This window comes from Delphinapterus leucas, chromosome 15 (assembly GCF_059928025.1).
Source record: "Delphinapterus leucas isolate spDelLeu-1000000601 "Yukka" chromosome 15, BTC_Dleu_Yukka2, whole genome shotgun sequence".
Classification (NCBI taxonomy): domain Eukaryota; kingdom Metazoa; phylum Chordata; class Mammalia; order Artiodactyla; family Monodontidae; genus Delphinapterus; species Delphinapterus leucas.
The window spans coordinates 44523527-44547706 of NC_143143.1; the positions used below are offsets into that span (position 1 = coordinate 44523527).

Genomic DNA, 24180 nt, shown 5'->3' on the forward strand with positions numbered 1-24180 from the left:
CTTCTGGTTAAAAAAAAAAGTCATGAAAATAAAAACAATGAAGTCAAAACTATGAAACAATATTTATCATGTATACTACTGAAAATGTAATTTCCCCAACTTATGAAGAATTTCTATGGAGTAACAAGGAAATGATCCAATAAATAAGTGGGCAAACGATGGAAACAGTTGAGTTAAGGGAAGTACGAATGACGGCTGGACATTCGAAAAAGAACTCAGCTTCACTAAAAATAAGAGAAAGTGCTATTAAGTCCAATTAAGACCATTTGGAGCACTGTATTTTAGATATCATCCTGGTAAAGATCAAAAAATAAAAAAATGTGAGCAGACTTGGAATAGTTGAGGATGTGGGGGAACAGGCCCTATCGCAAAATGTCGGTACGGGTGTGCATTGTTCCTTTGCCAATGGATGGCAGTTGGTAATATCCATGAAAATAAAAATGCACACACCATGCGACCTAGAAATTCTACAGATCCTCCTGCATAGTGTGAAATAGAATGTTCACAAAGATACGTACTTCGGCAGCAAATGTATGAGTGAGAAGAGGGGCAACAATTCTGGGACAGAAACTGATTGTTGTAACTCGATATCCATTCTCCTCTCCTTCTTTCTTAATAGAACCCCAAATTTTCCACCGACTCCCTGGGTTGTGATGATATTTCCCATCTTCCCTTCCAGCTAGATGTAGCTTTGTGACAGGTTTTGGAAACTGAGATATAAGTGAAAGGACTTTGTGAGCTGGGAAGTGTCCTTCTTGACAGGGAGCATGTTGGTCTTCAGGCTGGAATGCAGTCGTGAAGGCTGGAGCTCAAGCAGCCACCTTCAAACACAAGTAGAAAACCATGAGCTAGGAAGAGAGGAACAACAAGATAGAAGGACCTTCAGTCTCTGAGATTGTGGTTACCAACACCAGCCCTGAGCCACCTAACTCTGCTCATCTTTTTTCATGATACACACTTCTATCTTGTTTAAGCCACTAAGTCATTATTTTAGATATTTAATAAAAGAATTTGGTAAAAGAAATTATGGAACATACACAACATTGAACATTAAACAACTCTTTTAAAGAATGAGGCAAATCCACTGAGGTACACACAGAAGTATATGCAGGTATGCTGAGGTGAAATGTTTTACAAGATACATGTTTTATGTGAAAAAAGCAAAGTGCAAAAAGTGTTATGAATTGTTACCTTTTCTGCAAAGAATAAAAATCGCTAGACTGTATGTTGTCGATGTGTAGATTAGCTCTTTCTGGAAGGGCACAAGACACTGGTAACAGTAGTTGCCTTTGAGCAAGGAAACTGGGGAACCAGGGAGCAAGAGACTTGTAGCTCTATGCCTCTTGTGTACATTTTGAATTTATCCTTTGTGTATGTATTATCTATTTACAATAAGTAATATGATTTAGAAAAAATGAGAAGACGCAGCTGAGGATGTCTGTTTGTTCCTGTTTGGGGATGAGGCAGAGAGATGGAAATCGCTGGGGCAGAGGGAGGGGAGGGACATATGTAATGTGTAGGAGGTAACACATGCATCACAGGCTAATTGCTGACAGCACAGCATTAGAACCAGCAGATGGGGTGGATGGATGCAAATGAATAAGGTATTAGCAGTGAGATCCAGAGAGAAGCAACAGGCCAGGGAGGAATTTGTGTGACAGATCTGAGAGGACCATGTTCTGACTACGTGTGATTTCTGCCCAGGTCAGAAAAATCATCCTCGGTTACTTCTAGAAAATAGCAACGTATGGTCTGTGCATATTGAAGGCAGAGCAGGAAAGTGATTGAATTCTCTAGCAATCCCCTGAGTGTGACTGTTTGCTGCAAAGAAGTATGGTTTTTTTTTTCTTCCTTCCTCCATCTTAGAGTGTTTTTGATAGATATATTCTTGAAAGTAGAAGCTGGAGGGATGTTTCATTTTCTGGGTACAGAAAACACATACAAACAAGGCAATTAGAGCTAGGTTGTAAAGTGTTTTAAAGATGCCAAAGGAAGTGAGGAGCCCTAACATTTAGGCATCACCTGCAGGGCAGTGGCAAGTAAGATACAGGACTCTTGCCCTTAGCAAGTGTGCTAAGGGAATTGCCATGGATGCTGCTTGAGGTATAAACAAACTAATCAAAACTGGACTGATTGAGTACAGGTAATTCCAGTCAGGATCATTAATATGAACTGCCTGATTAGCATGCAGCCAAGTAGCTCCTATATATATATATATATATATATATATATAGTTAGATGTTTTAGATTGATTTTAAGTCTTCTCTGAAGACAGCAGTAAAGTCTGTGAACATGTTTGCTCAACTTCAAAAATCTGTCCTGCATACCTAGTAAAGGGACTTAAAAAAAATTGGTGATGCCAAGTGCTGATGGGAAAATGGAGCAATTAAAAGTCTCCTATACTGCTGGTGGGAATGCAAAATGGTACCAGCTCTCTGGAAAACTGTTCGGCTTAAAAAAGTAATAAGGGGCTTCTCTGGTGGCGCAGTGGTTGAGAGCCTGCCTGACGATGCAGGGGACACGGGTTCGTGCCCCAGTCCGGGAAGATCCCACATGCCGCAGAGCGGCTGGGCCCGTGAGCCATGGCCTCTGAGCCTGCGCAACAGGAGAGGCCACAACAGTGAGAGGCCTGCATAAAAAAAAAAAAAAAAAAAGTAATAAAGTTCAACATGTACTTAGCATAGACCAAGAAATACACTTACTGGATGTTTACCCGAAAGAAATGAAAACTTAGATTCCCACAAAACCCTGTATGTGAACGTTTATTCATAATTGTCAAAAAACTGGAAACAACCCAAGTGTCTTTTAACTGATGAATGGCTATACGGAATGCGGTATATTTAAGTACTACTCAGGAATAAAAAGGGAGGAACTACTGATACACTCAACTATATGGATGAATCTCAAATGTATTATGCTCAGTGAAAGAAGTCAGACTCATGCTGTATGATCCATTTATAAGACATTCTAGAAAAGATAAACTCTAGGGACAGAATACAGATTAGTGGTTGCCAGGGGTTGGAGAAGGAGGGACGAATTTGCTACAAAGGTGCAGAGGGGAAGGTTTTTTTTTTGGTGGGGGGAGAGTGATGGTACAGTTCTATGTCTTGATTTTATTGGTAGTCACAAAACAATATGCATTTTCAAGACTCATAGAACCGCCTACAAAAAGGGGAAAATACTACTGTATGAGAATGATACCTCACTAAACCTGACTTTCAAATAAAAAGCCTGTAGCTTGACGGGGATTTCTGGGATGCCATCAAGTGTTCTGAATCTCATCTGCATGGGGGTTACATGGGTGTACATGTATGAAACAATTCATTGAGCTGTACACTTAAGATTTGTATACTTTACGTACCCCACTGAATGTATTTTATATCTTATTTTAAAAAATGAATGAAGAAGAAAAAAGTGTCATAGTTGTTAAAAAACAAAATTAACCGAGTAAATTATAAAGATCTTATAGGCTTTATTCAACGAATCATGAATCGGGCAGCATCCCTTCTAGAGGAAAGGAAGGAGCTCCAGAGAGCCGTACAAAATGGAAGGCTTTCTAGGCAAAAGGGGTCATGACAAGAAAGTTACACTAGCAAAGAGCTGATTGTTTGTGGCAAGGTCACCTTATTTTAGGGGACCTCAGGGGTCTATCAAGCAGATTACCTCACCAGTGCTGACCAGTAATTCCAGATGGATTGGTTTAAGATTCCATTCCTGAGGCAGGCTGAGACTGTGATTAAGTTAGGTTTTATTTTTTAAAAAATATTTATTTATTTATTTTGGCTGCAAAGGGTCTTAGTTACGGCACGCTGGGTCTTTGTTGCAGCACGCGGGATCTTTAGTTGGGGCACACAGGCTTCTTAGTTGCGGTATGCGGGCTTCTTGGTTGCGGCATGTGGGATCTAGTTCCCTGACTAGGGATCGAACCTGAGCCCCCTGCATTGGGAGCATGGAGTCTTGCCCACTGGACCACCAGGGAAGTCCCCTAAGTTAGATTTTAAATCTCGGTTTGGTGACATGGGGCTTAGCACAAGTGACTCCATTTTGGGTCTGTAGTCTCTCTCTCTTTTTTTAACATAGTTAGGAGAGAAAGAGAGAGGGATGGAGGGGGGGGATTAAATGACTCTCTATAACCCTGTTGACATGGATATAACACCCCAAATATGATGCCTGATAATAGCAGGCAGGAAGGTTGTGGACACCAGGACAAACGTCACCAATGTCACTGTCTTGCTTAAGGCTGACCCTTTGTATCAATGTGTGTTTGTGGCTTTTCTCTCTATTGAATTCTGCTTCTGACAGCTGCTTTTCCATTTGTAGCACTTTCTCCAACACATCCTCTGCTGGGGAGGAGGGGTAGAAAAAGAGAAAGCCCAGCTCTGAGGACACACACATTTGGGTTCAGACTCCAGTTTCCATATTTAGAAGCTATATGAACTTCGGCAAATTCTCCATGTTTTTTCATCAGGCGAGTTTTTTTCTCGATGAGCCGCACATGTATACAGAAGTCACGGTGTCTCAGGGATATTCATGAACATTACAACTCTTTCAGTAACGACTTTGAAACACCTTATTTTGAACTAACACCCCTTTTAGGGTTTGAATGATTTCCACAGCAGTAACAGAGAGCTGTAAGAACTCCATGGCCCCCTTATGAAGTCATCTGCACAGGGCCCATTGATTTGGATGGTTTCAGTTCTGATAATCCTTCCCTGGAGGGCAGTGGGGCAGAGTCCCAGTTACTTATTTTGTACAGAACAAAAACTGCCGCAGCTCCTAAACAGCCTAACTTTATTCCTGCAAATATGCAAAAGTTCAACTCTGCCCAGCACCACTGGCTGTTGACCAGAGTCACGGGTAAGCGTGGTGGCTTCCTCTTAACCTGGATGCCAAGAATACATCCCTGACCTCTGAGATCAGAGAGAAAGGGAGCTTAAACACAGTCTTGGATATATTAGAATACAGGGTGTTTGTTTGTTTGTTTGGTTTGTATTTTATATTCTGGATAGGCAGGTAGTTTACTTTCAAGTAATGAGTCACTCAGAGCTTTTGGGATGCAATGTCGCTGGACGCTTATTGCTGTGAAACTTCAACCTGCTCCTATCAAGCCCTGGACTTATCCAGGGCTTATGTGATCTTGGCCTCAAATTGTCTGTCATGAACCTTGGGGCTGCTTTGCTGTGACTGGTCACTCTGCCATCCTTCTGTTGGCTTTGAAACGCTTCCCTCTTTTGGTCCAGTGATGCAATGAAGTCAGTTACTTGGATCTGTGCGTTCAGCAGTTCTACCCCAGGTTTCAACCGTCATAGGTGGGTTCACAGGGTGAAGGTTTAATCAGGTGAATCCAATGAACGAACTGTTTTGTTTCTAGGCTAGATTTGCGTGGTAGCATATTTGTCTCCTTATGTGAAGGGAGCGCATATCACTATCCCATCATCTTCTATACTATATTGAATTACCAATATAATTGTCATCAGCACTTCTGGAAAGTGCTGATGGCCTATTTTGTACTTGTTTGTGTTAATCAATGTTAATTACAAAGCAAGCACAGGGGTTAATGAATTATAATGGGCTTAATTAAGCTTGACAGTAACAGACGGCATAACCTTTATGTTATGACCCGGTTAGAGGAACAGAAAAGGACAAAAATGGGCCAAAGAATCATCACATAGAAATTCATATTTATATACTGGCCATCTACAGAAACAGAACAGTGTAATGAGTTTATTGGTTTTGCTAAGTGTCAATGTTAACATATGACAATCTGGCACTACTGGAATTACAGACAACTATAAGATCTGCTCTTTACCCTTCAAGGATTTATAATTGGATTGGAAGAGCGACACAGAAAACCAAGGTTGAAAGTTCTCCAGTGAGTAACAAGTGAGTGGTGCTGACCGTGTTACAAAGCACTTGGAAGAGGGAGCAATTGCCCCGAGATGGTGCAGTGGGGGAAGACTGGGGACAGTAAAATTCAAAGGGAGAAGTGGACCCAGGAGAGGAGGAGAGGAGATGGCATTTCTGCTGGGCGCACAGTATGGCGGTGGGAATGCCGGCAATGTGTTCAGAGCGCATCCGTTCTTCCATGAATCGGCTTCATTGACTTAAGTTCCCTGAGGGAGTGGGCAATGGGGAAAGTGGTGTCCGCAGTCATTGCCTGTCTGAGCCTTGATCTGAGCCTTGATCTCCTCATGTGTAATGTAAGAAATGAACCTAGAGACTTTCAGCTTCAAACAACAACTCCAAAGGCCCTTGATTAGGGCCCCAGCTCAGAGGTATTTTTTACGTCACTCATATTTCTACATGATTAACAAGGCTCCTGAATGGTCCTATCCATCCAAAACCGTTCTCATTAGATAAGATAGGATGTATTTGGATGCAAGCGATTACACACACATACCCTAAACCAAATGGCTTAACCAACAACCATTGGTTTAGTGCTAATGAATCTTGTCAGCAAGGAAAAAGACCCTTTTCCTCTACCCTCTTAAGCTGATAACCTGGGGTGTGCAAATTAAACTGACAAAATAAAGATTAACAGAAGAAAGGGTTTATATTGTATGCACACGGAGGGCATCACAGAAAAGGAATGAAAACTCCCGAAAGCGGTCAGGGCTGGGAGCTTATTATTTTAACAAAGTGCGATACATCGTGGAGAGGTCACTACACAAAAGAAAAGCGTTCTGGTCTTCTAGTGGTTATAAATTGTGGGAAGATAAATATATGGGGGAAAGGAATGGAAGATAAAGATTTGTTTAGTGAGAGTTTGCTGACTTTCTGTCTCTAGTAATAAGGGTTATTCTTCTCTTGGTATGGGGGAGAGGAGAGCACATTCACAAAGGGAAATTTATGGCGAAGGGCAAAGAGCTCTTTCTGTGTTGGTTTCTTTTTAATAGCCATCAGAGTACAATAATTCTCATGCCACAGTGGCATATTTCGGGGTGGCATATTCTGATCCCCTTCTGCCTACAGGTCAGCTTGGTGGTTCTTCTGGTCTGGACAGGCTCTGTCGTTCTGGGCTGCTCTCATAAGGCTGTGATCAGCTCTTGAATTGGCAGGGGCTGGCTGGTGCAAGGTGGCCCCACTCCCGTGTCTGGTGGTTGGTTGGCTATTGGCTGTGGCACTGGGTTTGACTGGTCATGCCATCATTCAGCAGGCTAGCCTGAGCTTGCTTCCATATGACAGCAGCAAGATCCCTGGAGTGAGAGTAAAAGCACGTAAGGCCTTTTGAAGCCTAGGTTGGAAGTAACAAAGTTAATTCTGCTGCATTCGATGGGACAAAGCAAGTAACAAGGCTGGCCATATTAAACAGGTGGAGAAACAGCCTCCATCCCTGATGGAAGGTCACTGCAAAGTGCCAAGTACAAGAACAGGTGGAGAGAATGTATCACTATCTTTAAACCTCCAACACTGCTTTAGGTAAAGAGGCTTCCTCACTATTCCTGCGGCAGGACCCTTGCTTTCCCATCTCTGAATACTTGTTCAAGGCATTTCTTTGCCTCAAAAGTCAGCTCCTCATCCATCTTGAGGTTCAAATGCCATCCCTCCTGCAAGGCTTGTCTCCACAACTAATTCATCTGTGAAACTTTTCCCCATCCCTCCAACTAAATGTGGTTTCTCATTCTGAAGAAGTTGAAATGCTTCCACAGACTCGATAAAGTCCATCTATTCTGAACTCTTTGTGACCATAGGTCTAGTTAAAAGCAATTGAAAACAATCCTTCTTCTGTCTTTTGGTATATAAAATGACTGTGATTTAGGGTGATAGCTTCTATTAAATTGAATCTGCTGTGATTTCTTCATTCACTTCTGCTGTAAAAGAAAGCTGCCACTCATAGTTACCTGCCTATAGCTTTGTGGCAAATTACCATGTATGACTTTCATGATTATCTTTATTGTTACTTTGGAGTTCAGGTTTCTCTCTCGGGCTCCAAAGTACACTTTTTCAAGTTACCTTTGTTTTTAATATTTAGTATTTTAGGAGATCCTAAATTTACTTTAAAATTTTATGACTTAGAACGTGAAAATTGTTTTGTGCTTGGATCGGATGTCTATGATTTCTGTCTCTGGTGTGATTATGCATTTGTTTGAAAACCAGAATACTTAGTTTATTGGCTCACTGCATACCTCTGAAATTCAACTTAAGTCCTATGACATAAGGTACTCCCACATGATGATAATAAGTGTACTGTGTGATATAATGCTTGAGGTCAGTACTTGCACGTAGGAAAACAGATGGGTTTTTGAGATGTCAGTATATTCTTTGTCCCAATTTAAGTGTGCCAGTCTGCTGTTTATCAAGGTTTTTAAAAAGTCGTACTTGTGAGAGTGTAAATCAACTTTATTCCTTAGGGGCTGGAGGAAAAATATATAACTGTACATATAGCTGATAGGAATATGGTATTTTTTTTCCTGATAATGGTATTTCAAGATGATTCAAATATTTTGAGGTGGAGTGAACATTCTATTTCAGTGCTTTCTCACTTTGAAATGAAGGAGCTAAGTCTCAGGGGGTTTAAATCACTCACAACTATTTGGCAGTAATGAGATTGCTAAACATCAGGAAAAAAAATTCAACAATAAATAAGCCCCAGATAAGACCCAAATAAGCTACATCAAAACAAGCAAACAAATTTAAACCAACACACACACACACACACACACACACACACAAACACACACACACAGGCCTTAATGGTGATGGGATTAATACTCCATTCTCATTTAATACTATTTGGGTTTTAACCTAGGTCTCAGAATCTTTTCTTCCTTCCATCACCATTCAATCTTTTTTTGGAAAATAGAAATGCCTTTCATTCACCCAAATGAATGTCCAAATTGTAGGTTCTTAAATGCTTTTGTGCCCTGGACCCTTTTGGTTGTCAGGTGAAAGCAACATTTTCAGAATAACATTATTAAATGCATAAAATAAAATACATGGGTTGGGAAGGAAAATCAATTATAATGAAATACAGTGAGGAAGATATAAGAAAAATAAATTTGTGATAGAGTAACACATGGTTATATTAAATTACAAGATTTAGTGTCAGTCTAATGTCTACCATAATTTCAAAGTAACAATGATTTTTAACAGTTTTAGAAAGCTGCAACAATTATAATTTAACAGGAAAATATCTTTAATTTCTAGAGGTGTCAAAATCTCTGGTATTACTAAAGTTAATATATTTTATGTTACAGATGTAATTTTTTTTTTCCTCTCATCCAAGTTTATGGACCTTCTGTCAGATTTGTAACTTTAGTGGCTCCCATGAATACCTGCTCCTTCCTGGTGGGTGCCGCCTGCCACACCCATGTGGGGCTTGCTGCCTTTGACCAATGGGAAATCAGCAAACTGAGCTTCAACAGAGCCACTGGGTGTGCCCTCCTGGAAGGCTTCTTTACCCAACTGAGAAACCCGGTCTAACCTTTTTGAGGATGAGAAAGAGGACTAAACACAGGCTTCCCAGTAATCCCAATTGAGTCCAACCTCCAGCCCCTAGCCCCGTTAGCCCAGGTTAACTGAACCTCACAGAACCGTGAGAAATAATAAGTGGTCTTTCTTTTAAGCCGCTAAATTTGGGGCTGTTAGGCCGGGATACACAACTGATGTGGACCCCTGAATTTTTCCACTGACCCCTTGGATCCCAGATGGAGACACGTGAGTGTTTTCCACTATCAGTATTTCAAAGCTTCCACACTTTTTTGAGATCACTAACCCCTCGCTCCCCTACGTGTGGGTCGCAGCCGGCTGCAACCACAATCCCGGGAGTTTGTTGGAAATGCAGCATCTCAGGTTTCACCCCAGAACTGCCCAATCAGAATCTGCAAGTTCACAAGATTCCCCAGGTGATTTGTATAAGCGTTAACGTTTGCAGAGTACTTGGAAGCATGCACATTAACGTTTGAGAAGACTAGCCAACTCTCTACCTTGTAATTAATCTGCCCTTTCAGAAACTTCTTTCACTCTCGGTTAAAAATATTCCCTGGCCAAGTCTCTGTTCCGTCCTGCCCGGCGTGAGTTGCAGACTTACTGCCTCATATTCAAAAGCTCCAGGAGTGGTAGGTGGGACTAAAGTGTCCGCAGAACTGCGATGGTCTGTTTTGTCAAATGGCAAAGTCACGAAGGGACAGAAGGCTCATAGGCAAGTATAGGATGTTGGAAAAATGAATGAATGAATGAATGCTGAAACATTCCAAACTACCAACCAATAAAGCCCCAGACACAGAAAATCGCTTTAATGAGTAAAACTAGAACTCTTCCTACAAAGTTTGTGTAATTTGCTGTCTTTAAGAATTGGGCTGGCATTGCCGCCTCTGGGGCCCTCTCACGTTCTGTGCGCTGAGGCCCCCGACCCGGATAGGGTGGTCGTGAACAGGGGTGACGGCGGCTCACCGAGATGTCGGGCCACGCCCTCCGGGAAGGGCGCCCGCGGAGTTTGTCCCGGCGCAGCTCCCATATAAGGCGGGGCCCGCCCCTGCCCGGGCAGCCGGGGCGCCGCGCAAGCTCCTTAACGGCGCCTTTAACCCTCCCGCCGCTACCGCGCATGCCCGGGCCGCTCCGGAATCCGGCGCTCCTGATTTCCCCGTAGTCCGGTGTTCAAATCCGCACCCAGCTCCGCGCCCCCCAAGGGGGAGAAGCCGGGGTTCTCCCGGCTCTAGAAACACGTGGTTGCTGATTTCCGGCCAGCCTCGGGGTTCTAGGGAAGCTGATGCGACGATTCCTTGTCTGAGTGGGTTACATGTTTGCAGACATCATTTCACTTAAAGCATGAACCAACTCCAAGGAGTTGTTCCTGTTTTGTGGATAAAGCAAAAGCCTCAGAGATGCCCAGTAATGCAGACTGGACGCCTCCCAAAGCTAGTGTTGGAGCTGAGGCTCAAACCCAGGAGCCCAGCCTCCACTTCTTGCGGCCTCCATTATAGCTTGGCTTGCTGGGGGAGTAGCCCCTCCGACCCAGTCTGGCCGCCTTCCTTAGAACTAGGGACGCTGCCAGCAGCTCCTGGTTGCCCTTGGGGGCGTGAAATACCGGCGGGGAGAGGGTGAGGGCAGAGCATCCCTTTGTGGCCCCGTTAGGAACATGGGGGCGCAGTGGATCTTGAGTATGGGCACTGCCTTCAGTGGGCCTTCCTGCCCCCACCCGAGGTGGGGGGCAGCTGTGGGAACCGAGGCAGGAAGCTTGGGGTACTGGGGTTGGGGTGGGTGGGCTAAGCGGCCCAGAATGGGGCAGCAGGAGGAAGGCAGAGCTGATGCCTTGGTTAATGTGGCCCGCAGTTAACAGGTGGGCCACTGGGTGTGTGTGAAAGAATGCCCGAATGCATTCATGCTTGACGGACTGAATGAATGAATATGCATTTCCCGGCAGAGGGCGGCGGGGACGGGGCCTCCCGACAAGAAACGGGGTCGGACCTCGCTTCTCCCAGAAACCCTAGGCCCGGAGGAGAGGGTCATCCCCACCCCAAACTCCTTTAAGTTTAAAACTACTAAACTGTAACGTAAGTGCGAAAAGGGTCCAATTAAGATCTGATTTCAGCCAATATAGCCATTCTCGCCCACATTTAAAACCTCCAGTACCCTTTTTATTTTAATTTCTCTGTATCCCTGAATTTAGGGGTCCAGAGCACACGCGCTCGGACAGCCTTAGAGTAGCAGAGAGGACCTGAGGAGCTGCCCACTATCAAGCTGTGATAATCTCTGTGCTTCAGTTTCTTGCTCCGTAAATTGCATGAGCTAACACCTGTACAGTGGGGTAAAGCCAGGTCCTTGTTAAGGGCCGAAAAACTGTTTTTGGTGATCTGACCCCAGGATTGGGGTCCTTGCGCTGGCCCTAAATTACTGTGAACTCCTCGTTTTCCTCCTCCTCCCCAGTTTTTAAAGGAATGAGGTTGGGTTTTAAGCTTCCCTGAAATGACTCCATCCCCGTTCCCAGTCCACTTGATCTGCCTAGATTTGTCGACCTCAGGCGCCGGCGCCCGGGCATCCTGTCCCCGCCCCTCCGTGCTCCAGGCCCCGCCCAGGCAACCCGGCCCCGCCCCTCCGCGCCTCCCGGGCGCCGTCAAAGCCCGGGGCGCGGATCACGCGGGCAGGAGCCGCTCTGGGCATGCTCAGTGGCAGGGCAGGTGGGGCCGACGCGGGCCGCCGGGTCCGGCCGGGAGCGGAGGGGCGGGGGCAGAGGGGGAAGTGGGCGGGAGCCGCGGGCCAAGTGTCGAGAGCCGCCGGCAGCCGCGGGACGCTGGGCAGGTGGGAACCCGCGTGGTCCGGGCCGCGATGAGCAATGGCATCGGTCAAGGTGGCCGTGAGGGTCCGGCCCATGAATCGCAGGTGAGTAGGAGGGCGGGGCGCAGGCGGCCCCCTGAGGCGTCCCCACCCGGAGGAAGTTGGTCTCCAGCTCCCCTCCAAGGCCAGACTGGACTTAAGTGTCAAGAGCCGGTCTCCGGCCCACTGGGCCCTGGCTGTGGCCTCTGGGGGCCTGGACCACTTGAAGCTTTGCTGTTCCTTTCACACTGCCCTGGAGGGGCCCTGGGGGGTAGAGAGTTCACGAGGCCACGGAGGAGATGCCTGTTAACTCTTCCAGGTCCCATTAATTTGAAGAAGTTTGCTTCTTCTCTCTTTAAAAAACATCAAGGGAACAGTTTCACGAGGGTGTAAATCCATGAGCGTGGTCATGAGGGCACCAGAGCTGTTAGGCGAAGTCCCCCCAGTTATGCCAACTCAGAAGTTCTCTAACTGTTATCAGTGTTACTTTTTTCAACTCTTAAGAAGACGTGATTTCAGTTCCCTGAACTTGAACCCTAACTTCTAATCAGTAGTTTAGCAGTTCTTAACTTATGGTTAAAGAGTGGATGGCAAAACTTTAAAAACTTTTGTTTCCTGGAAAAAAAAATCAAGGACACTTAAGTACACGTGTTTGAAATATGCTGTTGTTAACAGCTGGGGGGGGAATTATAAACACATTTAGAATTTAATCTTGTATGTTTGTACGAAGTAATGCTTTTCAGAATGATTTGACTTTGCGTTCACTGAGGAATAGTTTGCTTTTCGGTGACTACTTTATAATCAGTTTACAAAGAGGCTTTACAAAAGTTAGCTTTTTAAACTGGTTTAAAGAACTTTAAAGAATGAAGTAGGTCTAAATGGGATGTGTCCTTCCCAATTGATAGGAGCAGTTCACACAAGGCCATTTGTTTTTATTGGCTTCTCAATCAAGTTGGACATTTGACTTACCATATGGCCTTTGCTACTTTCTTTGTATCAACTTTGGAGGTCATCAGAAGATCATAAAATCAAGAGATTGCCGGAGCCGTCTTTGACTCATCTGAATCTGTTTTTCTGTTGGCAGATAGGGAATCATTATTTTGGTTTATAACTATTGGAGACCAGTGCTTTTGTGATTTTTAAGTTATCTCTAAAGCTTTTTAGGGAAGGAGTTTGACTTTTTTGTAAGTCCTAAGAAAATACATAGGTTTCTATGTATATTCAGTCCTACAAGACAAATGGACCCCAGAGTCATTTGAGATGTTTTTGAAAGATTGTTCTTTATTTTGGATTTACATGTATATCGAAGTTCCTTTCCTTCTTTGAAATAAAGAAGTTTTGGAGCGCATGCTACGAGATTGTATTGAGCAGCTTTAGAAAGCAATTATTAAGTGCCGCCTACCAAATGCACGGGCATTGTGCTGGGTGCTGTCTGTGGGACAAGGTAAATGAGGTCTGTTGAGTGTCTCTCTGGTGAGGGAGGAACTACAGACTAGTGGGACTCTCATAAAACCCTGGGTGGGTTGGGAGGGATGCTACTGGTGCATGCCTTGACAGTGTAGGCCTGAAGCCCAGGTATGTGGAGAGAAGGCGGGAAACATGTCCAAAAGCCACGTGCTTTGGCCAGGTAGATGGATGTGATGATGTCTGTGCTCTCAGCAGAGAACTCTTGTGGTGGCGTCAGGATTAGGGCAAGAGGTAAGGAAGCAGTAGTCTGGCCATAGGTGGAGATGGGAAGCCTGGAAAGATCCACGGAGACAGTCTGCTGGCAGAATTGACAGGATCTGGCAGTTCATTGGGTGAGAAGGAGGGGAAAGGGGAAGAACACAGAGTCATTAGCTGAGGTTTGATGCTCAAGGAGGTAGAAGAGGTTTGGGGAAGGTGGACGGTCAGGTGGGAGCATTCTCTCTTGGGTTTGCAAGTTGTAGGAGATGCGGTAAGTGTCAAGTGCAAGGACAGCCTCTAGCACAGGATGAGTGTTGTCCCAGGTGTTGACCCTGTTCACTGTCCGAAGTGTGGGAAGGACCTCCATCTCTTTGCTGGCGTTCAGTAGACTGTAAGAAACATGGGTCTCAGGTGATCTGAGGATTGACGTTTGGAAATCTTTTGCACGTGGATGACCGTTTAAGAATGTTATAGTGAGGAGGGAATTTCTCAGCAGGAGAAAATCTTACTTTTACGTATAAAGCACAGATATTCAGTAGATTTTAAAAAAACAATGTTTACAGTGAGAAGAAAAGGGATTCAGGGATTGGACACTGGGATATGCTTCTCTTTAGGATTCCAGGGAGAAGATTGGCTTGCAACTCATGGAGGAGAACCAGCACAGCAAATGGTCATGGCAGGAAAGGAGAAGGGTCTCCCGAAGGAGGTGGTGGTGGTTATTGTCAGATGTTGCCAACGTGGTGCTCTGAGGATGCCAGTAAGATGAGGTCCTTGCTCTTGGAGACAAGAGCATTGGTAGCCTTCCAAAGAGCAGTTTCATGGGGAGACAGTGATCTGGAAGTTGGAGTGAAATAGAAAGACATATACAGTTGGCCAACCAAAAGTACTTGGCCTGACTCATAAGGAAAGACTTCCAAGTTATAATGGCCATAAGAAACCATTTTTCACTAGTGAGATTGGTGAATATTAACTGAACATTGAATGTTGGTGATGGAGTCATAAAGGATCAAGACCTCTGAGACTTCCATGCTGGGAAATTTGACAGTAGCTGTCAAGATTAGAGGTTTATAAAACTCTTTGGTTGAGGAATTTCATTTCTAAGATTTTATTTTATGGATTAAATTCCTACCTACGAAGAAGTATGTGTAAGGATGTTTCTGCATCATCATTGGAACAACATCAAAAAAATCATAAATGATCTAAATGTACAGTGATGGAGGATTTGTTAAATGATTGCCTATTCATTTGGCAGAATGCTTTGTAGTACTTAAAAAAGAATGTGTTGATCTTAAGAGTTCCAAGATAGGGGATTAAGTGAGAAAAGCAAGATACCCACATACACACTTACTACAGTAGAGCTGTGTGAATGTGTGTGTTGAAAAATATATACATAGAGGCACACACACGGCCATACCTGTATAGAGTGATTCATAAGAAGCCTGACAGTGGTAACTCTGGGGAGGAGAGCTGATCAAGAGTCTGTCAGGTGAAGATAGATGGCTTCTTTTTTTTGTTTTTTCCTTTTACTGTTTGAGTTTTTACTTTGCTCATTGGTGGTGTTATAATTAATAATTGAAAACTTGTGTATGTAATTTTAAAAAGTTATCTAAAAAGTCACTGGCACTGGAGAAAGAATTTTCAGCTGGTTGTCTGGGAGGATTGAAGGAAGTTGTTAAAAATATTTTCCCCCAGTTTGATTGAGATGTAATTGACGCATCGCTCTGTGTGTCAGGTGTAGAGCAGGACTTGACTTGTATATGTTGTGAAATGATTACCACGATAAGGTTAGTTAACATCCATCATCTCATGTAGCTTTCCAAAAAAAAAGGAAAAGAAAAAAATGTTTTTTTCCCCTGTGATGAGAACTCTTAGGATTTACTTTCTTAACAGCTTTCAAGTATACTATCCAACAGTGTTAACTATAGTCATCATGTTGTGCATGATGACTTATTTATTTTATAGCTGGAAGTTTGTACCTTTTGGCCCCCTTCACCCAATTCTCCCATTCCCTACCCCCTGCCTTGGGTAACCAGAAATCTGATTTCTTTTTCTAAGTTATTTTTTTGTTTATTTTGTTGCTTCTTTTTTTTAAGATTCAACATATAAGGGCGATCTATACAGTATTTCTCTTTCTCTGACTTCTTTCACTTAGCATAATACCCTTAAGATTCATCCTTGCTGTTGCAAATGGCAGGATTTCCTTTTTCATTGCTGAATAATATTCATATATTCATATATATATATATATACGTATATATGTCATGTCTTCTTTATCCATTCATCTGTCAATGGACAGTTATGTTGTTTCCATGTCTTGGCTATTGTAAATAAGAGTACAGGCGCTGAAGGCAACCAGTCTGAAGGAAAGGCCTGGAGTGATAGGGAGGTGAGGTTGGCCGTTGCAGCCAGGCTGTTGAAGGATGGGGCAGTGTGGTGAAATACTGACTCTGAGGAGGAGCCTGTTGCGGTCACCAGTCCTCCTTGCAAGAAACACCCAGTGCTTGATTAAGGACAACATGTGATGAATTTGTTTTTACTACTGTCCGAGAGGAGGAAATTTCTCCCTCTACCTCTCTCTTGAGTTCTTGTGGCTAGACTAATAATAAAATTGACCCAAGATTTAATAGGAGAAAAAGAAACAAATTTGTAAGGAATTGACAGGACAGAGAAACTTAGGTTTTGTGTGCCCAATTATTGAAGAGCCTAAACAGAGTTTGGGCTTGGGGTAGTAAATTAAAGAAATAACAAGGCTCCGAATTCTCTATTTTTGACTGTAAGGGTGTCCTTCTACCTCCAGATGTAGGGAGTGTGCCCTTCACATGGGAGATTGATTCTCCTGCTCTCAGGGAAACAGAAAGGAGGGTGAGAGTGACCCTGTTGGATTGGCCGTTTCTTAAGAAACTTTAATTTAAAACAATTAATATGCCGTGGAGGTGCATTTTGGGGTGGCCCATCGTGAACCTCAACACTACCTTATTGCTGTTTTCTTTTTTTTTTGCGGTACACGGGCCTCTCACTGTTGTGGCCTCTCCCGTTGCGGAGCACAGGCTCTGAACGTGCAGGTCCAGCAGCCATGGCTCACAGGCCTAGCCGCTCTGCGGCATGTGGGATCTTCCCGGACCAGGGATCGGACCCATGTCCCCTGCATTGGCAGGCGGATTCTTAACCACTGCGCCACCAGGGAAGCCCCAAGATTGGCTGTTATTATTACTGTTACTTTTAGAATTTAATGATGGCACCTTTATTCCATAACACATATTTAAAAAATGTTTTACCAAAAAGAAAAAATTTGCTGAGTGCTGGCAACAGGCCAGATGTTAGCGTTATAATGTACTTTCTCGTCTTATAAGGCAGGTCCGCCCCAGGCCTTCTATTTGTGAGGGTTCTCAGCTTCTCTTCCCGATCAGCCTCTCAGGTAGAATTTGCTGTCATGTCAATCAAGTTAAAAACAAAAGAAAAAAACGCCAGTGGTAGTTTGACTGGGGTTGATGTCTTTAGACTCTACTGAAGTTTTCCCATTTTAAGAGCAGGAGTGTTGGGGAAAATAGCTCAGTGGTAGCCTCTTGGGTCTGTGATGACGCCAGTCTCTCGTGTTAAGGGTGGGAGGTGTCTGTCGAGATGGTACTATGCACCAGGCACCGTGCTCATTTCTTCACCTTGGCAACTTCCTTTCCCCCTCACACCAGCTCACTGATGGAGGTCTTTTCACCCGCATTTTACAGACGGGAAACTGAGACCCCTCAGATAATAAAGTGCGGCTGAGCCAGCTCCACTTCCCTCCAGAGCCCTTTGCTTGGTGACTTGTTGTCCCCGGGCTCGCTGATGACAGAAGCCCTCGGCCTCAGGGGACGGCTGGGCTGGTGGCAGAGGAGAGACACAGACACACCACACACGCAAATAACACAGAATCTGTGAGGGGATTCTGGAAGCTGGAGGAAGAGGTCTCCGGGGCTTCCCAGGGTCCCTTGGATGAGAGGGTGGGGTTTGAATTGAGCCCCGAAGAAGGGGTGTAACCAGCTACCATTTAGAGAGCGTCTGTGAAGTGCTTGGCTGGTGATCTTTGGAAGTTAGCACAGTGGCTACATTCTGCAGATGAGGGGCTCAGAGACCTGAGGTCACACAGCTAGGTCGCGGTGGAGTCCAGGTTGGAGCTGAAGTCTCTCTTACTCTCATTTCTAAAGCCCCTCCATTGTACAGAAGACTCAGATAAGAGGAGGGTGGGGATGGCTGGCAGGTGGCACCGAGTACAGTTACCCGGGATCTTAGACTAACTGGAGCTTTGTGTAAGGATTAGTTGAGAGGTCGGTGGGCAGGGTGTTGTGAGGACATTTCTTTGTTAAGCTTGGGAGTTTGGGCTTTTATACTCCAGTCCTGCGCTGGCCCTTGGCTGCATGCAGCTACTTAAATTAACTGTTCAATAAAATGTAAAATGTAGTTACTTAGTTGCACAAGTCACATTTCAAATGCTCAGTAGCTACATATTGAACAAGGCAGATAGATCATGTCCATCCTCGTGGAAAGTTCTACTGGACAGTAAGCCTGACCTGGGTTTGAATCCCGGCTCTGCACCTTCCTAGCTCTGGGTCTTGGCACTTTACTCAGGTGTTGTGCTTCAGTTTCTTCACCCGTAAGACGGAGATCTTCACAGGACCCCCCTTGTGGGGCTGAGATGATGACTGAATGAAGTAACCCTTGCTAACAGTATTGGGCCCCAGAGTAAGGGCTCTATAACTATTGGCTACTATTATTAGGCACTGGGAGCTGCTGATGGCTTTTCAGAAATATAGCAGTGTAGGGAAATAATACCAGCGTTCCAGCAACAGTGAACATTTATTGACTGTTTCCTAAGTGCTGTGCTAAGTGCCTTTTATGCACTATTATCCCACTGACTTTCCTGCCATATTCTGGGGTGCAAGACCCTGAGACCTCAGATGTCCTTTAGAGTGGGCAGAGGCCAGTGCCGGCAGACCATTCAGAGAACTGGAGTATGACCGGTAGGGATGGGATTCTGGACCAGGCTGGCGATGTAAGTAACAGGAAAGGACGAGTCAAAGGATGAAACTTACAAACAAAACCCTGAAAAAACCTTCGCGGTATTTTCTGATTGTGAAAATAATGTATGCTTGTAAAAAACGTCTGCTGAAAAGTGTACCAAAGAAATCAAATTGAAAATCGCTCATAATTCCACGGATCCAGAGATGACCCCTCCTAAAGTTCTGGTGCATTTAAATCCAGTCTTTTTTTCCTGTTTGTGTAGCAGCATAACGTATAACTATCTTATATCCTGTCTTTTACGTTTGCAAGAGACATTCTGAAGACCAATCAGTAGGACATAGAGAGGCAAAGAGTCAGATGACTGAGAGGCTTGGGGCCCTATTAAGTGGATGAATGACCTTTGCCAAGGTCAGGATGTGGGATGAGCCTGTGGGGGTGGAGGGCCATGGTGGTCAGTTGAGTTGGTTCAGGATGCTGGTGGGGGCTGCAGGCAGTAGGAACTCAGGTGAGTTATCAGCTCTGCAGGTGCATATTTGGAGGTGGGTCGCTTGAAGGTGGTAGCGGCTGTGGTGGCAGTGAACGTTGTCTCTGAGGAGGACCATGGTAAAGAAAGAAGGGGTGGGATAGCAGAACTGCATGACGTGGGTTAAGACCGAGCTGTCGGTAGCTGGCCAAGTGACCTGGGCAGGTTGGTTTTACTCCTGGGCTCAGTTTCTTCTTTTGTAAACAGGGACTCACTGAGCCTATTTTAGGGGGTTTACAAAGTCAACTGTTTTCACACCCATAGTAAGATATTTGCTGTTTTTACTCTCCTCTCTCACGAGGGTACTGTGGAGTTTTCGAGAAGCTACATGATGTGTGATGATGTCGTGAGTCTGTGCAGTGCATTGTGTCAAACATTTCTCAGTTTTCATTTCTAATATGGTAACTATAAATGGGTATATCAACATTAATAAAAGCTCTTCAGTTATGTTTAAGAGTTGTAAAAGGCTACGGAAGCCACAGCATGTGAGAGCTGCAGCTATAAAATGATAGTGCATGAGTTGTTGAGGGGATTAGATGGAAGGGTGTATATAGAGAGAGTGTTTAGCATACTTCCAGGCATGTAATATCCTTTCAACAAATCAGAGCTGCTATTATTTTTTATAATCACCTGTTACAACTACACTTAAGCGGACAGGAGTGGAGGGCCAGGCAATGGAGACAGGAAGGGAGAAAAGCAGGAGAGTGAAGGTCCTGGTCATCAAGGGAGAGGAGAGGGGGTCACCAGCATCGGAGGTACTGCAGGTCGAGGTCCGAGCTCAGCTGGCTGGGGAGGTGATTGGCTCCTGTGTCTGGAGGGAACTGTTTTAGTTGAGGGGTGGGAGGGGATGCTAGTGGGGTTGGGGGTGGGAGGCTGGCGGTGGGGGCCTGGAGGTGGCACCTGTCGCTGCCCTTCCAGTTAACGGAGGAATTAAAGGAAGGAGAGAGCTCACCCCTGTTCACCTGTGCAGTTTGGCTCCTGTAATAAAATCTAATCTCCTTTACTGATTGTGTGAGGCGCTCAGACCCCAGCCCTCACCTGGGCATCGCAAACCTGGGCCTGGCAGAGAAGTTTGTGTGTGTGTGTGTGTGTGTGTGTGTGTGTGAGAGAGAGAGAGAGAGAGAGAGAGAGAGAGAGAGGTTATTTAGAAATGTCCAGTTGTGCAGTACGTAGATAGCACTCTGGTCTGAGCTGATTTAGCCTACACATTCTCATTTCATGATCAACTTCCTAAATTATTTCAATAGCTTTTTCTATTTTTGTGGGTCCTGGAATTGCGATGCGGTCTTGCTGAGGCCTGTTTTATGAAACGAAATACATTACGGCTAGACTTACACGGCCTAGGGGAGATGTGACAGTGCCCCACCACGCCCAGGCCCATCCCCAGGGCCAAGCCTCTGGCTGATTTCCGTGATGGAGAAGTCCTTCCTGGGAAGGTTGTCATTGTTCCCTTGGATTCTGCCCAATGACTCACATCAGGCACGACTGCTGGCGGGGCCTGGAGCTTTCCTTCACTCTCACCCACTCTGGGCTGAGCATGTGTGTTTCCTGCTCTGTCCATTTCCAAGTATATTCATTATTCATTGTTGCTACCCAGTGGAGGGGAAATAACTGTTTCTGTGATCAGCAATCTACTCATAGACACTTGGAGCAATTTCAATGGGATGTGTAGAATTTAAAGTCAACTGAGAAAGTGCTTTCACCGTAATGGTATTGACAAGTAATTTTTTTTTTTTTTTTTTTTTTTGCGGTACACAGGCCTCTGACTGTTGTGGCTTCTCCCCTTGCGGAGCACAGGCTCCGGACTCGCAGGCTCAGCGGCCATGGCTCACGGGCCCAGCCGCTCCGTGCCATGTGGGATCTTCCCGGATCGGGGCACGAACCCGTGTCCCCTGTATTGGCAGGCGGACTCTCAACCACTGCGCCACCAGGGAAGCCCCGGCAAGTAATTTTTGTCCCCAGTGACTATTTCTAGCCACTCACTCACTTATTAGGAATTCTGTTAAGTCTTATGCCATCATTATCTAATTTAATTCTTGACAACAATCCCACAGGGGTGAATATTTTTAGCTCCATTTTATAGATGAAGAAACTGGGGCTCAGAGAAAGATCAGGTCCCCGCTCAAATGTCACTTCTTCTGAGAAGCCTTTATCACATTGCACTGGTCTCCTGGCTTCACAGCATTTACCATTATTGAGTTTGTGTGCACGTGCGCGTGTGCACACGTGCATGGGCATGTGTATGCATGTGAAAGGATTTTTGTTTTCTTGTTTCTTGTCTCTCTGCTTCTTGCACATAAACTCCGTGAGAGCTGGTAACCTTGTTGGGTTTGTCTGTTTCCCTAGGGCCTAGAACTGTGCCTGGCAGAGAATACTCAGAAGATATTTGTTGCATTAACAGCTGTCATCTCCTCCCCAGTCTTTCAGTATGTGGATGCTTATAAGGAATCCGGGATCCGAAGCCCAGCATCCGTGGGATGCCTCACATTGCTCCTGTGAGCAGAAGGGAATTTTGATGATCCTCCTGTTGGGTATTAGGCTGGGGAGGTAGAAGAGAGCTGAGGAAGAGCCTGGGGAAAGGACAGCTTCAGGCTTTCCCTGTGTATTAAGTTAATTATACACAAATTACACATCAAATACGTGTTATGTTTATCTCTTAAGGTTAGAGAATTGGAGGTTAAACACTGTGTTTCAATGATATATAGTTTATGGGACAGAACACACTTGTTCCTTTAGAAAAGGATTTTTTTTTTTAACTTGAAATAATTATACAGTAAAGTTCCCATATATGCTTCACTCAGCTTCCCCTAACATCAGCGTCTTATGTAACCACGGTGCAGTTGTCAGGACCAAGGCATCAGCGTGGTGCAGCCCTGGTAACTGGACATGGTTTTCCTGAGAACGTCCTTCTGTCCCAGGAGCTGGTGCAGGATCCCACATTGGATATAGTTGCCATGTCTTCTGTATCTCTTCTGGTCAGTGACAGTTTCTAAGTCTCAGAAGAGTGCCAGTCAGTTATTTTGTAGAATGTCCCTCAGTTTGGGTTTCTCCCACGGTTTGTCATGATTAAACTGAAGTTATGCAGTTTTGGCAAGAAAGCCACATAAGTGTCCTTCATTTCCTATCATGGGGGGGTCATGATGCCAGTATGTCTCGTTACTGGTGATGTCCACGTCAGTCCCTTGGTCAAGGTGGTATCTGCTGGGCTTCTCCGCTGTATTGTTATATTTTTTCCTCTTTGTAATTAATACATATCTGAGGGAAATACTTTGCAGGAAAACTTTTTGACTTCAGTTTGCAACAGTATTTATTTTTTGCCCGTGGGAACACATTTCAGATTTTCTAATAAAAGTTATTGTGAATATAAGATTCATTTAAAACGTAGTAAGGTAGATAGCTAGGGGGAAGCAGCCGCAAGGCCCAGGGATATTAGCTCGGTGCTTTGTGACAGCCTGGAGGGGTGGGATAGGGAGAGTGGGAGGGAGGGAGACGCAAGAGGGAAGACATATGGGAACATATGTGTATGTATAACTGATTCACTTTGTTATAAAGCAGAAACTAACACACCATTGTAAAGCAATTATACCCCAATAAAGATGTTTAAAAAAAAAAAAGATTCATTTAAAACATTTTTTTTTACCCCTCTGACTTAGTGAAAAAGGATTAATCACATTTAAAATGAAGGACATTTGTACTTTGGAAGGTTGGTGACGATTGTACAGGACTATGCATTAAAACATCTGCAGTAAGACCTTCATCAGCCCAATGCATGCTGATGTTTCTACTCTCTTACTATTTCATTAAAAAAATTATCCACTAAACTGAATTTATGATCGGCAGTTTGAAAACACTAGTGTAGTGAATCTGTTATTCAGAGCAGAACTTGGTAAAATGTGATTTTTCCACATGAGGGAACATTGAAATTAGGATGCTGTTAGAAAGTCAGTCCTCTTTCCTCTTGGAAGCTGGGGCTGAAGGGTGGGGCTTATGATCCCAGGAGGATACATAAAGCTTAGAATGAGAATTTTCAACTTCAAAGAGTCTAGGATTCTGAGCCCACCATGGGATGCCCAGTATCAGGAGCTTGCTTTCTTAAGCTCTCGCGGCTTCATGGTGTTGTGGTCTCTTGCCTGAGTGCACCTACTGATTCTTATTTTCAGGATTTATTAAACAGAGTCTAAGCCATCACAGTGACTCAGCTTGGGGCACAGGTAAACCACTTTGTGAGTTCTCTCTAAGTGGGACTTCAAGTTCCCCAGGGAGCTTTCCAGAAAAACTGATTCCAGGTGATGGAGGCTAGCTCGGAAGTGAAACAAGTTGCAGAGATAAAGCTTTTAAAAATATTGGGTTTTGGTCTGTTGGCTTTCTTTTCGTAAAGTTAGTGTTTTTATAGGAGCTATCTCTGCTTGATCAGATAGAAGGGCAACTAACTGTGAGAAAAATGTCAGGAGTCCTGGGCCGGTGCTCATATATGATGATCCAATTGAGATGTTTTTCTTCTTTTTAAAAAAATTTTCATTTTGAAATATGTACAGAAAGTTGCAGAAATAGTGCAGAGTTCTCGTGTAGCTTTCACCTTATACAGCTGTAGTATAATTAAACACCAGGTGAGTAACACTGATACAGTATTATCCACTGATCTGATTCATCCAGATTTCCCAAGTTGCCCAATAGTGTCTTTTTCTCTGGTCCAAGATGACACAAGGCATTTATTTGTCTTGTAAAATATCTCCTTTTTAATTTAG

The 24180-nt window shown here is 44.4% G+C and overlaps 1 protein-coding gene across 7 annotated transcripts in view; it reads left to right on the forward strand.

The window, feature by feature from the left end:
• Positions 1-12154: 12154 nt before the first annotated feature.
• Positions 12155-24180, forward strand: part of LOC111185022 (kinesin-like protein KIF16B) — a 300702-nt gene continuing 288676 nt past the window's right edge. For 5 of the 7 annotated variants that reach the window (XR_016387866.1, XM_022594146.2, XM_089896551.1 and 2 more), the window contains exon 1: positions 12156-12318. Coding sequence is in view for 5 of the 7 variants with exons in the window: in XM_022594146.2 (XP_022449854.2) it covers positions 12272-12318 (47 nt within the window). In the remaining 2 variants the exon portion in view is untranslated. Of the gene's footprint in view, positions 12319-24180 lie in introns of all 7 variants that reach the window. The other 2 variants (XR_016387865.1, XM_089896550.1) reach the window with 1 other exon arrangement.